At 43.1% G+C, this 17682-nt stretch overlaps 1 protein-coding gene across 1 annotated transcript; it reads left to right on the top strand.

Annotated features, from left to right (window-relative positions):
• The first annotated feature begins 8229 nt into the window (after positions 1–8229).
• Positions 8230–15205, top strand: fam161a (FAM161 centrosomal protein A). The gene is made up of 7 exons (XM_014131339.3): positions 8230–8501; positions 10046–10314; positions 10473–11711; positions 12012–12179; positions 12540–12639; positions 13334–13491; positions 14214–15205. The coding sequence occupies exons 1-7, from the start codon at positions 8343–8345 to the stop codon at positions 14635–14637; spliced, it is 2517 nt and encodes an 838-aa protein (XP_013986814.1). The 5' UTR covers positions 8230–8342; the 3' UTR covers positions 14638–15205.
• The last annotated feature ends 2477 nt before the right edge of the window (positions 15206–17682 follow it).

The following is a 17682-nucleotide window of genomic DNA, read 5'->3' on the forward strand; positions in this document are numbered from 1 at the left end:
TTTCTGGCCATTTTGAGCCTGTAATCGAACCCACAAATGCTGATGCTCCAGATACTCAACTAGTCTAAAGAAGACCAAGTTTTATTGCTTCTTTAATCAGTACAACAGTTTTAAGCTGTGCTAACATAATTGTAAAAGGGTTTTCTAATGATCAATTAGCCTTTTTAAATGATAAACTTGGATTAGCTAACACAACGTGCCATTGGAACACATGAGTGATGGTTGCTGATAATGGGCCTCTGTACGCCTATGTAGATAATCCATAAAGAATCTGCCGTTTCCAGCTACAATAGTAATTTTCAACATTAACAATGTCTACACAGTATTTCTGATCAATTTGATGTTATTTTAATGGACAAAAAAAATTGCTTTTCTTTCAAAAACAAGGACATTTCTAAGTGACCCCAAACTTTTGGACGGTAGTGTGTATATATATATTTTTTATTTTATTTACACTAAAGAGGGTTCTTATTCTCCCTTAGTATAGAGAACACTTGGTTTGGTCTTGAACATCATTTTCTGTTGAGATGAATTTCAAGAGCTGGATAACAACTAGCTCAGAGAGTTTATAGTATAAGCTATTTTCACTTTAAGTTGACTTAAATGGTGCAGATCTCGGTTCCCTTGTAGCTTACGTTCACTGCTCCTACGTTTTTGACTCATCCTACAGTTTATAGTTTTATATTATCTTTGTTGTTTTGTCTTTGTCTATAGTTTCTCTTAATTCTAGGGGGCTACGAAACAATGTGAAGCACAAGGCCTTATTTTTAGTTTTAGTTTCTAAACAACTTCGAACAGGTGTATGTGTGTATATATATATATATATATATATAATACAAACGTTTTCATCCTGATGGACAATTTTATATTTTATTATATTCTAGGTTTCGGCACCCAGGGGAAACAATCCCACCACTGGGGAAGAGGTGGTGGGAAATGATCAGGAGGAGGCACAAGAACCTGAGCATGAGGAGGCCGGACACCATAGACAGGGGGAGAGCGGAGTGTGCCACACGTCCGATGATGGACACCTTCTTTACTTCTTCTGAGAAGCACTTGGAGGAGATTGGGTTGAGGGAGAAACCCAGACAATTATATAACTGCGATGATTCTGGGTTTTGTAGCGACCAGGCACAAAGCGCTGGCTCCCCGGGGTGCAAAACACGTGTACCAGCAGGCTCCAGGGACCAAGGAGCACATCACAGTGCTGGCCTGCTTCAACGCAGCTGGGGAGGATGTCCCCCTGTTTATCATCTACCCCAAGTGTTTCCCCGGTGGCCACTACACACTGGGAGCCCCCCCCCTAAGCTTTGTATGGACAGTCAAACAGTGGCTACATTGACAGGGACCTGTTCAGGAAGTGGTTTCAGCACTTTATTCATTATGCAGTGAAGGAGCGCCCTCTCTTTCTCTTCAATGGACACAAGCCACATGGACCTGGAGGTGCTCGTGGCGGCACTAAGGGAAGGGGTTATACTTCTTTGTCTTCCACCACACTGCACCTATGTCCTGCAGCTGCTGGACGTGGCATACTTTGGCCCTTTAAAGGCTGAGTTCTCCAAGGTAGCTGGAGACCTCAGCCATTTTGACCACTCCTACATTGTAAACAAATCAGAATTTGCCAGAGTATTCCAGATGAGACCATTGACTCCATCGCCTCTGCTGAACCTCCTGCTGGAACCATTCCTGACAGCTGCATCGCCAGTGCCTCCCAGTGTCCAACACCTGTAAGAGCATCCGTAGCCCCCAGCTGCAGATAAAAGGCCAGAAAAAATGCAACGTGCCTACACTCCCTGCCACACCAATACAAACACCAGCCTCCAAACCATCGTCGGCAGTGTCGCCCACGACCACCATGATGCACCCCCCCCCCCCCCATCTGTCACCACCAATGCGGCCTCCTCTGGACCAACTGCCTCCTCCGTCTCCCCTGGTCACACCACCATAGCAGCTTCGTATGGTGTCCCTGCCCCCTGCAATTTGAATACAGCCACCTCCACAGGTGAACACATGTTAAATTACAAAAAAATTACTTATGTGTTTTATAAAATTGCAATGTTTAAACTTTTTTTTCTCCTTTCTTTACATATCTACAGTCCATAGCACCAGCCCTCAAGGCATGTCCACCTCCTCCAAAACTTCGGCAGCTTCCTCCAGGGGTATTGTTGTAAAACATTTGACAAGGGTTTTCATGAATCATGCTCTGTTTCACACTACTTGTTCTCTTAACTGCAGCACAGAAAAGGAAGAGAAAAGCTCCACCTGCCACCTCTGTCACGCTACTCATGGCAGCACTCTCGGGTACATCATAATCTTTGTTTTCCTCTCTGTTGTATCAATTACTATTGTTGCTGTAGTGCTTCTACATTTTGCAAAACCATGTTTATCAATTGAATGTGTTTTTTAATTACTTTTTTTCAAATAAAATAAGACACCACCTGCTGTGCTCACTGCAGGGAGTGTGATCCACCTGCAAGCTCCCGCAGGAGTGTAGGTCCGAGGTGCCATAGGTGTGCTGTGACTTCTGCCAGCACTGGTTCTACTGCAGGTGTGTGCTGTGAATTCTGCCAGCACTGGTTCTACTGCAGGTGTGTGCAGTGACTTCTGCCAGCACTGGTTCTACTGCAGGTGTGTGCAGTGACTTCTGCCAGCACTGGTTCTACTGCAGGTGTGTGCAGTGACTTCTGCCAGCACTGGTTCTACTGCAGGTGTGTGCTGTGACTTCTGCCAGCACTGGTTCTACTGCAGGTGTGCAGTGACTTCTGCCAGCACTGGTTCTACTGCAGGTGTGTGCTGTGACTTCTGCCACCACTGGTTCTACTGCAGGTGTGTGCTGTGACTTCTGCCAGCACTGGTTCTACTGCAGGTGTGTGCTGTGACTTCTGCCAGCACTGGTTCTACTGCAGGTGTGTGCAGTGACTTCTGCCAGCACTGGTTCTACTGCAGGTGTGTGCAGTGACTTCTGCCAGCACTGGTTCTACTGCAGGTGTGTGCAGTGACTTCTGCCAGCACTGGTTCTACTGCAGGTGTGTGCTGTGACTTCTGCCAGCACTGGTTCTACTGCAGGTGTGTGCTGTGACTTCTGCCAGCACTGGTTCTACTGCAGGTGTGTGCAGTGACTTCTGCCAGCACTGGTTCTACTGCAGGTGTGTGCAGTGACTTCTGCCAGCACTGGTTCTACTGCAGGTGTGTGCAGTGACTTCTGCCAGCACTGGTTCTACTGCAGGTGTGTGCAGTGACTTCTGCCAGCACTGGTTCTACTGCACGTGTGTGCTGTGACTTCTGCCAGCACTGGTTCTACTGCAGGTGTGTGCAGTGACTTCTGCCAGCACTGGTTCTACTGCAGGTGTGTGCTGTGACTTCTGCCAGCACTGGTTCTACTGCAGGTGTGTGCTGTGACTTCTGCCACCACTGGTTCTACTGCAGGTGTGTGCTGTGACTTCTGCCAGCACTGGTTCTACTGCAGGTGTGTGCTGTGACTTCTGCCAGCACTGGTTCTACTGCAGGTGTGTGCTGTGACTTCTGCCAGCACTGGTTCTACTGCAGGTGTGTGCTGTGACTTCTGCCAGCACTGGTTCTACTGCAGGTGTGTGCTGTGACTTCTGCCAGCACTGGTTCTACTGCAGGTGTGTGCTGTGACTTCTGCCAGCACTGGTTCTACTGCAGGTGTGTGCTGTGACTTCTGCCAGCACTGGTTCTACTGCAGGTGTGTGCAGTGACTTCTGCCAGCACTGGTTCTACTGCAGGTGTGTGCTGTGGGATCTAGAGGTGGCGTTGGAGCTGGATTTTTTTTTATTGTGGTTTTTGTGGCAATATAGAGATGAGGTCGAGATTGAATTGTTTGTTTTCATATGAAATTATTTATTTGTAAAAAAAAAAAATACATGTCTAAAATATATATTTAATCAACCCATCTTGTGTATTTCTTCCTTTGCTTTCCAAGTGCATCTCTGCAACACAAACTCCAACTGTGTTTTAATTGTTTGTCAATGCACACGACTGAAACTAAAGGTGTATTTATTTAAACTAATTTATATTTTATATTAAACTGTTCTCTACTTTCTCAAAACATAACATTAATCTGTAAAACAAATTATGAGACATTATTTGGTTACAACACTGAATATGTTGGTGAAGAAGCCTTTTTTAAAGAGTCCACGGGAGGGCGCACCGGGCTACGCAATGAAAAGTTGACATGCAAGTCTTTTTTTTTTAAAGGGAGGCTAGCCAACTAGTCAACTATCTAGTAAACGCTTCGGAAAATATTAAGGTGCCCGACAACTGGGGACGGTATGCCGATAATACGGGACCTATTTTTTTTTTTTGCTAAGCCGTTTATCAAAAAGCTGATTAGTATTTCCACTAAAATGTCAAACATGCTAATTTATGACCCGTTAGCTAACATTTTTACGACACCAATAATCACAAAACATTGATGGCATGATCACAAGATAACACTGTCGAAGGTAATTTACAGGGAATTGTATAGCACTACGTACTGTCAGGAATCACAGATGTTTTTTTTGAGAGTGAAAATTATTCAGGGCTATCAGTGATACAGAATCTAAACAGTGTGATGAACCCATTATAGTTGAAGAGATTATCGAGAGTATCAAACATCTAAAGACCAATAAATCCCCAGGTATTGATGGAATTACGGCAGAATTGTACAAGTTCTTTTCTGAACAAGTAGCTTTTTAGAGTATTAAAAACAATGTTTTCCCTCCTACAATGACTCAGGGGTTATTAAAAAAGTGCTGCTCGTCGATAACTGGCGTCCAATTTGTCTTCTTAATAATGACTAAGATATTAGCATTACTACTTGAAAAAAATAATTAAAGAAGTCCTGGATGGAATCATTGATGAAAACAGTCTGGCTTTATGAGGAACAGACACATTTCTAACAATATCAGACTAATAGGATAGCTTCATATTATTTTTATAAAGCTTTTGACACAGTGGAGCATCGGTTCCTCTTCCACTCCCTTGGGAAATTTGTCTTTGGGGATTTTTTCTGTAAGGGTATTAAGACTCTATAGGAATGGTAACAGCTCTATCAAACTGAAACATAGCACCTCACCTAGATTTGAGTTAAAGGTTGTCCTATCTCACCGTATCTGTTTTTATTAATCACCCAATTTCTTACAAATTCTTTAAATAATAGTCCTATACATGGTATTTCCATAGCTGGTAAAGAAATGATTATAAGCCAGCTGTCTGACGATACTACACTTTTTCTGAAAGATGCTAGTCAGATTCCCATATCGATCAATGTGATTAAAATCCTTTTCCAAAGACTCTGGTCTGTCTAAACATTAATAAATGTGAACTCATGGTTGTCAAATATTGTGTGGCAACCTCATATTATGGTATTCCAGTGAAAGAAGAACTTTCATATTTAGGCATAACCATTACTAAGGATCAGAAATCTAAAGGCTTACTAAAATTGAACCTTGTTATTAAAAAAACCCAGAAGAAGCTAAGTCAATGGCTACAGAGTGACTTATCTTTTAAAGGAAGAGTCCTAATAACCAAGGCTGAAGGCATCTCTAGACTAACATATGCTACTCTATCTTTAGATCTTGACGGTAAAATAAGCAAAGAGATAGACCAGATGCTTTTCAACTTTCTTTGGAGAAACCGTACCCATTACATTAGGAAAACTGTTGTAATGAACACTTCTGAGTATGGTGGCCTGAATGTTCTGGACTTTATTACCTTAAATAATACTTTTAAGATCAATTGGATAAAACAGTTTGTAGCGGGTTTCTTATGCACCACAGGAGAACCAAGAAATGAAGAGCAACACCACGGCTGTCTTTTAGGCTTTTATGTTGATCTGCAATAGTATTGTGAAAAGACAGGACAGGAACACCGTTGAATCCCACAAGTCGGCAAGTTTACCTTTTCCTCTTTCCTTTCGGTTTGCCAAGAGAACTCGGTCCCCAATCTCCAGGGCAGTACCCTTCACTCTCTTGTTATAGTGCCTTGCTTGCTTTTTCTGAGCTTCAGTGGTGTTGGCCTGAGCGATCCTGACAGCCTCTCGCAGGTCCTTTTGGAACGAATCAACATACTCGTCATGAGTCAACACGTCTTCGTTTTTCAAGGTACTTCCAAACATGATGTCCACTGGCAGCCGTGGAATTCGGCCGAACATCAGGAAGAACGGTGCGAATCCTGTCGTTTCGTGTGTGGTACAGTTGTACGAGAAGGTGAGCGTCTGTATCATCTGGGGCCATCTTTCTTTTGCTCTCGCTGGCAACGATCGGACCATGTTTCCGAGCGTGCGGTTGAATCTTTCCGTCTGACCGTTGCCCATAGGATGATATGGAGTGGTATGGGACTTTTTGACTCCTGAGACTTGTAGCAATTCTGCGATTAAGTGACTCTCAAAGTTTGCTCCTTTGTCAGAGTGTATCCGCTGGGGAAACCCATAGACACAGAAGAACTGGTTCCATAACTTCTGGGCAACCACCTTTGCTGTCTGGTTCGGGCAAGGAAACGCATGTGCCAGCTTTGTGGAACTTTATTCCTTATGTCTTCTCTACATTTTGGTGGCCTTAACTTCATGTTGGTTTTCAATTATAATATTGACAAAGTTACAGTGAAACTCTGCTTTTCATCTGCAGGTTTTCTTGTTATGGTCCTTCATTTATAAGCATCATTTTTCTCCACATAGATATTATATATGGAATAATTGGGACATATTGTATAAAAATACATATTTGTTTTTAGAATATTGGTTCAGAAATAATATCCTATTGGTGAGACAACTTGTAAATGCAGAGGGACTTTTACTTAGTTATAAGGAATTCTTAACACTTTACAAGATCCCTGTAACACCTAAAGATTTTTCAATTGTTTTTCAATTGCCATTCCCTCAGGTGTTGCCTTATTATTCAGGAGCGTGTCAAGACCTGACCCTTAGAACATACCTACAATTAATTAATTGACTCATCAGTAGGAAAGATATGTTTTTCTTTTTGTCCATTAAACAACAATAGAGCAATACGAGCCTTGTTTCAACAGGATGTTGTATCTATACCTTATGTCATGCCTTATTGGAATGGTTTTACTGATAATATCGGTTGGAAAAAAGCAGTGGTGTAAAGCACTTAAGTAAAAAGTACTTTTTGGGGTATCTGTACTTTACTCTACTATTTATATTTTTCACACCTTTTACTTTATGTCACTACATTCTTAAAGAAAAATATGTATTTTTTACTCAATACATTTTCCCTGACACCCAAAAGTACTCGTTACATTTGGAATGCTTAGCAGGACAGGAAAATTGTATAATTCACACACTTATCAAGAGAACATCCCTGGTCATTCCTACTGCCTCTGATCTGGCGGACTCACTAAACACAAATGCTTCATTTGTAAATGATGTCTAAATGTTGGCGCTTGCCCTGGCTGTCTGTAAATGCTTAATACAAGGAATTTTAAATTATTTATTCTTTTACTTTTACTTTTGACACTTAGTATATTAAAAACCAAATACTTTAAGACTTTTACTCAAGTAAGATTTTACTAGGTGACTTTCATTTTTACTTGAGTCATTTTCTATTAAGGTATCTTTACTTTTACTCAAGTATGACGATTGGGTACTTTTTCTACCACTGGAAAAAAAAGGTTTGGATGTTGCCACACACACACCTACTTATTAACAAAATGAAGGAAGTTTCTTTTAAATTATTCATAAATATTATCCTGCCAACTTCTATATGAGGAAGTAAAAAAAAAAATATTTTGGAATGACCACCCAGACACGTGTTGCATCTTTTTTGGCACTGTATTCATGTAATGAATCTGTGGCAAGAGTAGATTTATAATTGAACACATTTATGAAGATTTTGCACTATTATGGAGAGATGTACTGCTTGGATTCTTTACTTACGATAGAAATACGTTGAAACAATTTTATTAATGAATTTCCTTATTCTTTTGGCCAAATGTCATATTCACAAATGTAAATGTACAAACAATATTTTCATACCTTGCAAAAATAAACTATAGAATATATATAACTATATTATATATTATATATACTATACTATATACTATATTATATACTATATTATATATAATTAACTTTATTTTAAGACAATTAAATACTATGCCAACAAAAAAGCTGTTAGGATCTAAATGCTAAAAAATTTGCGATTAACAGTTTTCAAGAAAAAAAAGAAAAAAAACGATTCACTTCCTGAAACAGCTAGTCATATCCTTTACAACCACACGATGCTGGTGCTCTGGAGAGCATCTGCTGTGCTTTTCCCAAGTAGTTGCAGCGTCTATTAGATTCAACTTTGACAAAGACAGCAAGAACAGGGGAAACAATGGCGAATGCCCATCGCGCCAACGTCCTGGTTACTTCCTGTTTGAAAACGCCGGTAGACGCACACACCAAGGCTCCGTTGGCGTTGTATGAAAGGCAGCGAGCCCTTCCATATTCGTCAGTAGCTGGTCATATTGACAATCGAGACTACGAAAAAGAGGTAAGATATCGGCTGATGAGTTTTGTATTTGAAAGCTGAGCTAAGCGATCAAGAAATATTCTGCAATGATTGGATGAAATCCATCATACGGGTGGAAAGAGGACTGGAGCACAATCCGACACTTGCCAAAATGCCATTCATCCGACTAACCAATCCATCAACGTTATACCCTCATTCATTATGTTGATCAGAAGAGAAATGGAACACCAGTTGCACATAGCTGGTACGTTGCACACCGGTTGCATACGTTTTTTAATTGTATTATTCATGTTTCCTCATTCCATAATAGGCTAATTCTCCTCCCTCATTGATCTGCTAGATGGCTTAGTCATAAAACATATTGATCACACATTGCTACCAAACATCTAAGTTGATGTAAGTAGGCCTAATGTATAGCCTATACAAGCCTATGACACTGGATAGTGATGTAAATTTAAGTGGATATGCCTTGAATTATCTTTCATATCAGACTCATGTTGAAGATTGGGAAATTCAGATCAAGCATTTACTTATGTCGGTGGATTCTCATAAAATGCATGTTGTTCTCAAGTGTTACTACAGAGATTTGACTGTTCAGGTCAACCTGCCTGTGTGGGAGAGGATTTGACCTGCATAATTTGTTACTGGCCTATTTTTGGCTTCCCTCCTTTACTAGATTACACTGACGTCACAGTGCCAGTAATCCTTATTGCTTAATTACCTTTGGACAACATTATTTCAAATCCCATTTTATTTTCCTCACTGGACAAGGATTTGCCCTACATCTGGGCATCTCCAAATAGTTTTTTATTTAGAAAGTACATTCATTTTGATCTGGCTTGTAACGTGATCAGTAGGATACTCTTTAGAATTGCTTGTCCAAGCTTTAGACTTCTTTTCTTAATATTTTGTAAATGTATGATCGGATCTCATCCATTCATCATCTGAAGAAAAGAAGATTGAGAAGGTTGGAGGCAGAACAGCTAGTGTGACAGTTGAACACACTCTCCTTCCATTATCACCCACCTTCCGTGCGTGACCATATGGATAGGTCATTCAAACCCACAGAGCTGGGGATAATGAGCTTAGGCATCAAGTAGCCATCTCATATTATGCTCTACTCTACACAATTCATATTAGGCCTTATGCTTTAACCATCTACAATATGTCCAGTCATCAGTACTACTCTTACATGATGATACACTTCCATACATTTGGCATATTAACACATATGGGGCTTCCCCTTTAAGATGTATCTTAAAGTCATAGAAATACAGTTGAAAGGCTTTTTCTTCCTGCAGCCACAATCCTATCCAAGATACCCGTTGCTTCCATAGCTTACTTAAGTGATAATGCCAGAGAAGCCGGTGTTTGGAGGATATGTTGGCACGGGTGTTGTTACGGCCCGAGACAAAGTCGATTTTGCATTTGACCAATAATGTCCTTTGTAGGCTACATTTCTTATTTGTATGGAATGGATTCCACAGACACGTTTTCTACAGTCCGTGCACAATGTAAAGGTTTTTTATTGCTTCATTTCCCCATGACGTTCTTTGACTTTTCAGCTGCAGTATGACGGCTCGGGGACTGACTACGGTGATGGGGATGCCCCCGGGAAGGGCAGCCTCCTGATGATCAAAGACTACCGAGTGACGGGGGACCACATCGACCTGCGTGAGTTCTACTTCTCCAACGAGGAGTACTACCGCAAGCTGGAGGAGCTGAAGAGGGCCCACCTCCGCACCATGGCCGAGCTAGAGGGCATGTACCGCAAGAAGCTGGAGCTCAAAGGCGCACCACCCTCGGAAAACGTGCAGGGGGCACAGGCACACGGGTGTGTTGTTGCTCTTGCTTGGAATTTGTTGTTTTTCTTGATTAACCATCAAGATAATACGCTGAAGTTGGTAGGGTACATGATTTCTGTTCCTGGTGGGTGTACTGTACTCAGTCAATTCATATTCTAATGGTGTAAAATCTTTTTTCGCTCACCAGATCGTACTTGAAGATCAGCCCCATGCCCGTGAGGCGTCTGAGGAAGGCCCACTCGGCTCTGGAGCTGAGGAGGGGCTCTGGGCTGTCGGACACATCTGACGAGGAAGGTGCTGTAGACAACAACGTGGAGAAGGGTCTGCAGTCCTCCCCCAAAGAGCACATCAAGAACATGTGGCAGGACTTCAAGCTGTTGCCTCGCCAGCGCCACCCGTCCACATCCTCCCTCCAGAGCCTCATTGGGGGCCACAAGAAAGGCATCAAGGGTAAGGACCAGAAGCAAGGGTGCAAAGATGTCAAACACGAGCCTTCGAAACCCAGAGTGACCGTCCCCAAGCCGTTCCACATGACGCTGCGGGAGAACCAGAAACGCCAGAAAGGTGTGAAGACGCGGTCAGAGATCGAGCTGGAGAACGCGGCCTTGCGGAAGCAGCTGGAGGAGCTGACAGAGTGCCAGCACAAATTCCGTGCCAGCTCCGTGCCCGTCCATGTCCGCCTGCCCCTCTACGAGGAGCTCCACGAACGCGACGAGGCGCGGCGGGCCATGCACGAGCGAGAGCAGCAGTGTCTGTGCTCCACCCAGCGGCCCTTCAGTTTCCTGGAGCGCGAACGTCTCAAGAGGGAGCAGAGAGAGGAGCAGCTCCGCAACCTCCAGCCAATCAGCCAGGAGAGAGTCCGAGCGTTCAGGGCCAAGCCCGTGCCCAAGACGGTGTACGAGGCGGCTACGGGCGAGCAACTGAAGGAGGAGCAGCTGTACCGTGCCATCAAGATGCAGATGCGGGCCCAGGAGCTGCTCCACAGCTCCTCCATGCCATCCAACATGCTGGCACGCCACATTAGCAAAAGGGAGCATGCTAAGGATGGAGCCAGGGGGGACACCGCTGGATCCGAGGATGACAACAGGGCCCCTTACAGGCCTAAGATAAACCCGGAGGTGCCCGACTTCGACGCCAGCTACAGGAGGTTTAAGAAGCAGCTGGAGAGCCGGCGCGACGTGAAGCCTTTGACAACGTGTGAGCCGTTCCAGCTCCGGACGTCACAGATCCCCTCGCACCGCGAACGCATCCTGGCCGAGATCGAGAAGGAGCAGATGAGTCCCCGGGCCAAGCGCTGGCCTTACGTCAGCACAGCTGGGCTCGTCCGCTCACACAACTCTAGCCTCTGCTCCTCCCTCTCAGGCAGTCTGGAACAGCTGCCTGCCAAAGTCACCGATGCCAGCAAAAAACGCCAAGAGGCCGTAAGGTACTACCCACATAGAATAGCAAGGGGCGTCTCCTTTTTAGACAAGCTAGTCAGAGCTTCAGAAGACCTTTTAGTTGCTCTTTTTAGGAATAGTTATGGCCTGAAAGTTGAAACCCTTGTCTGTTGAATCCTGTGGACTTCCTATATACTCCCAGCTCCAAAACAACAAAATGCCCAACCTCTGACATTACCCCCCTAGTCCTACTTCTAGTGCCCTTGGCCTTCATTTTCCCTTTTGACAAAGTCCTTCCTCCACCAATGCCTTCCTGTCATCGATGACTGCCTTGTCTCCTTGAGTAGAAAGGTGCTTGAGCAGAGAAAGAAGGCGGAGGAAGAGGAGGAGAGCTGGAGTGAGAGACAGAAGCAGAGAGAGAAGAAGCTAGCAAAGGTGGTCTCTAAGTGTGCCCAAGCCAATGATGCCCACGTGCCCCTCTCCCAGACCAACCAGTCCAAGCTCAAGCAGTTCAGGTAACCCATATAGAAATCCATAACATTACAATTATACTTGTAACAACCCAGAAACTCACCCAACCTGAGAGCAGTATGAACACCCACTCCACAGCCCCCCCCCCCAAACCCCACCCCCCCGAACAGTTTATCAATCTGTTGTGTCTGGATCTTTTCATATGAAAATGATGAGTGGAATTGCAAACCTAAAGACTGAACTGAACATTGCCTCTCAATTGTGACTATGATTTCCATATCAGTAACAGTAAGCCGCGGTTGTAAAAGTGATGTTTTTGTTGAACAGGTCAGGGTTGAGGGTTATTTCAGTGCTGAGGGTTGTGGGATCACAGGGGTGAGAGGTTGTCTGTGTGTTTCAAACAGAAAGCAGGACTTTCAACGGAGGAAGGAGTACCAGGAGGAGATGAGGGAGATCCAGGAGAGAGTGAAGGGGAGGCCTCTGCTGTTGGAGCAGGTCGCACAGGTGAGCCTGAAACGGCCCACACACACACACGCGTGTGAGTCGTGGAGTGACATGACATGGGTTGCATTTCAGTAGTTATAAGAGGCATCCTTTCCACATCTCATACTACTCATTCACACAATAAATATACACTACTGTCCAAAAGTTTGGGGTCACTTAGAAATGTCCTTGATTTTGAAAGAAAAGCATTTTTTTTTTGTCCATTAAAATAACATCAAATTGATCAGAAATAGTGTAGACATTGTTCATTTTGTAAATGACTATTGTAGCTGGAAACCATAATCCAAGTTTATCATTTTAAAAGGCTAATTGATCATTAGAAAACCCTTTTGCAATTATGTTAGCACAGCTGAAAACTGGTGTGCTGATTTAAAGAAGCTATAAAACTAGAAAGAGGAGTGGGAGGCCCCGGTGCACAACTGAGCAAGAGGACAAGGACATTTGTTTCTCAAACTAGACACTCTGACGTCTGAAGTCCTCAACTGGCAGCTTCATTAAATAGTACCCGCAAAACATCAGTCAATTTGATGTTATATTAATGGACAAAAAAATGTATTTCAAAAACAAGGACATTTCTAAGTGACCCCATTCTTTTGAATGGTAGTGTATATTGCATGAATAATAAATGTATGACTGACTATTTTCCCATCACTGGTCATGATGTATGCTATTTTTCCCTTCTGTCTGTTGACAGATGAATGCCAAACACGCTGCAGAGAAGCGCTACACAGACACCCTGCGAGGCTGTGGAGTGAGTGAGGACTTTGTCAGTGGCAAGGTGCCCAAGTCCCAGCAGCCAGGTGGACAAGAATCTGCATGCTGGACCACCTCCTCCAGTGACCCAAAACAAAGGTAGACTTCTGGCTCAATGACAGTGAATTATACATTTTGTAAACATACTTCATTAGTCAAAATCATTAGTCAAACATACTTGCTAGTTTAGCTAGTCAAACCATCAGTCTTAGCGCAGAATAACTGATGAATTTGCGATCGTTCAATACCCGTTGAATATGGCCCTGGTGTCAGTAAAAATATCAGGATTAAATTGTTGCCAGCAGTACAGTTACAGTCACCAACGATCTGGATAACATGAAAACAGCCTAACCAGCTCTGCTAGGGCAAGTAAAATGGTCAGAGTGAGGTGATCTCTCATTTGTGTCTGGAAGTAGCTAGCAGTTAGCTTGGGTGCTTGACTGCGGTTGTGAGGTCAGAATGCTTGGATCAAGGCTTCTCCTTGGCCAGAGCGTCCAGTGTGCGCTCCGAGAGCGAAACGCTCTGAATTTACGAACGCCCAGAGCGCACTCTGGCACTCCAGATTTAATTTACGAACACACCATTAGCTTGCTATTATAAAAATCGAATTCAATAATGCCAATAATGTTTTCAGTTTGACTTTTGCTTTCAAAGGCAGCTCAAACATGTAAGAATGAACTAAAGCTATTGAATTCTACTGTGCTGAAATAATGCACGCTCTAGAATGCCCTTCAAGTCAATCCGAAACGAGTATTAAACAATGCCATGGTATAAGAGTTGATATTTTTTGTGTTAAGTGTTTATTCATTTTGTTTTCTCAGTGAAAAGGATGAGACAGATACACCGGCTATTTACAACACGGTCTTCCAGGATGACTACCCAGACGATTATGAAGACAGCTTTGCTGACCAAGAACGGGAGGGAGAGCAGGAGGCTGAGAAAGATGAATTCAAGTCAAAAAAAGAAGATAAGGATGAAGGCCATGACGAAGCAGGGCGGGGGAGGGTGGATATTGGGCGTTATTCAGATGATGGTGATCACTCCAATGCCGATGACCATTACTCCGATGCCGATGACCAGTACTCAGATGCCAGTGAGCATTACTTGCCCCTGGACGATGAAAAGAATAAAGGGAGTGACATCCTCAAAAGACCAGAGAGTACCCAGAGCAGCCCAAGCTATAGAAGCGGCCAGCACAGCCAAAACAGTCTGAAGTCAGAGAGGGATAGGGAAACACAGCAATAGCGGATAAGAAAAGTGATGAGGATGACTGAAGTCAAAGGAGTGCATTTTCTCACAGGTAGGCAGGGCTACATTGTGGCAAACGTCTACAACACTGACTCACAGTGGTAGAGATGCTTCTATTATAAAAAAGGATAAATGTATGGTAGGATATCTGTCTGTATACATACAGTAATAATGGAGAATTTCATGTTTATTACATTATTTTGTTGCAAATACAATTTAGTGTGAGACAGACCAGAGTCAATTGTAGTACTAGGCTATGGTTATAAAAATGATCACATTGAACAGTTTAGGCTACTCTTTGTCTTGTGATATCCTACTATGCAGGAAATACAATACAATGACCACTTACTTTTGGATGCTTGTGATACATTTTCTTTCGACAATTATTTGTCTAATGTTTTGTGACTAAATATATGTAGCCTAACATTTGCTATATATTTCAGGATCCTACTTTTTTTTCAATCGTCGCGTATATACATCACATTTGGGAACATAAAGGTGTTATGTATTTCATGTACATTATGGGATATTTATATTTCTGTACTAAACAAAGCAAAAAAAGAAACGTCAACTGCGTTTATTTTCAGCAAACTTAACATGTGTAAATATTTATATGAACATAAGATTCAACAACTGAGACATAAACTGAACAAGTTCCATAGACATGTGACTAACAGAAATTGAATAATTTGTCCCCGAACAAAGGTGGGGTCAAAAGTAACAGTCAGTATCTGGTGTGGCCACCAGCTGCATTAAGTACTGCAGTTCATCTCCTCCTCATTGACTGCACCAGATTTGCCAGTTCATGCTGTGAGATGTTACCCCACTCTTCCACCAAGGCACCTGCAAGTCCCCTTGACATTTCTGGGGGGAATGGCCCTAGCCCTAACCCTCCGATCCAACAGGTCCCAGACGTGCTCAATGGGATTGAGATCCGGGCTCTTCGCTGGCCATGGCAGAACACTGACATTCCTGTCTTGCAGGAAATCACACACAGAACGAGCAGTATGTCTGGTGGCATTGTCATGCTGGAGGGTCATGTCAGGATGAGCCTGCAGGAAGGGTACCACATGAGGGATGTCTTCCCTGTAACGCACAGCGGTGAGATTGCCTGCAAGGACAACAAGCTCAGTCCGATGATGCTGTGACACATCGCCCCAGACCATGACGGACCCTCCACCTCCAAATCGATCCCGCTCCAGAGTACAGGCCTCGGTGTAACGCTCATTACTTCGACGATAAACGCGAATCCGACCATCACCCCTGGTGAGACAAAACCGCGACTCGTCAGTGAAGAGCACTTTTTGCCAGTCCTGTCTGGTCCAGGCGACGTTGTTGCCGGTGATGTCTGGTGAGGACCTGCCTTACAACAGGCCTACAAGCCTTCAGTCCAGCTTCTCTCAGCCTATTGCGGACAGTCTGAGCACTGATGGAGGGATTGTGCATTCCTGGTGTAACTCGGGCAGTTGTTGTTGCCATCCTGTACCTGTCCCGCAGGTGTGATGTTCGGATGTACCGATCCTATACTGGTGTTGTTACACATGGTCTGCCACTGCGAGGACGATCAGCTGTCCGTCCTGTCTCCCTGTAGCGCTGTCTTAGGCGTCTCACAGTATGGAAATTGCAATTTATTGCCCTGGCCACATCTGCAGTCCTCATGCCTCCTTGCAGCATGCCTAAGGCACGTTCATGCAGATGAGCAGGGACCCTGGACATCTTTCTTTTGGTGTTTTTCAGAGTCAGTAGAAAGGCCTCTTTAGTGTCCTAAGTTTTCATAACTGTGGCCTTAATTGCCTACCGTCTGAAGCTGTTAGTGTCTTAACGACCGTTCCATAGGTGCATGTTCATTAATTGTTTATGGTTCATTGAACAAGCATGGGAAACCGTGTTTAAACCCTTTATAATGAAGATCTGTGAAGTTATTTGGATTTTACGAATTATCTTTGAAAGACAGGGTCCTGAAAAAGGGACGTTTCTTTTTTTGCTGAGTGTAGTTGTCATAAAACAATTTGGCAATAAATCATCAAATCACATTTTATTGGTCACATGCAGATGTTATTGTGGGTGTAGCGAAATGCTTGTGATTCTAGCTCCAACAGTGCAGTAATATCTAACAATTCACAACAATACACACAACGTGTAAATAAAAATTCAACGATGAGATGAGACAGCCTATAGGGAGGAGGTCAGAGTCCTGGCCGTGTGGTGCCTGGATAACAACCTCTCCCTCAGCGTGATCAAGACAAAGGAGATGATCGTGGACTACAGGAAAAGGAGGACCGAGCACGCCCCCATTCTCATCGACGGGGCTGTAGTGGAGCAGGTTGAAAGCTTCAAGTTCCTTGGTGTCCACATCACCAACAAACTATCATGGTGCAGACTAGAGGTCGACCGATTATGATTTTCAACACCGATACCGATTATTGGAGAACCCAAAAATATCCGATACCGATTAATCGGCCGATTAATTTTTTTATTTATTTGCAATAATGACAATTACAACAATACTGAATGAACACTTATTTTAACTTAATATAATACATAAATAAAATCAATTTAGCCTCAAATAAATAATGAAACATGTTCAATTTGGTTTAAATAATGCAAAAACAAAGTGTTGGAGAAGAAAGTAAAAGTGCAATATTTCCCATGTAAGAAAGCTAACGTTTAAGTGCCTTGCTCAGAACATGGGAACATATGAAAGCTGGTGGTTCCTTTTAACATGAGTCTTCAATATTCCCAGGTAAGAAGTTTTAGGTTGTAGTTATTATAGGAATTATATGACTATTTCTCTCCATACGATTTGTATTCCATATACCTTTGACTATTGGATGTTTTTTGACTTAATTATAATACAATAAACACACAGAAATACGAGCCTTTGGTCATTAATATGGTCGAATCCGGAAACTATCATCTCGAAAACAAACAAAAATATAATTTCAGTGAAATACGGAACCGGTCCGTATTTAATCTAACGGGTGGCATCCCTAAGTCTAAATATTCCTGTTACATTGCACAACCTTCAATGGTATGTCATAA

This window comes from Salmo salar, chromosome 12 (genome assembly GCF_965601325.2).
Source record: "Salmo salar chromosome 12, fSalSal1, whole genome shotgun sequence".
Lineage (NCBI taxonomy): Eukaryota > Metazoa > Chordata > Actinopteri > Salmoniformes > Salmonidae > Salmo > Salmo salar.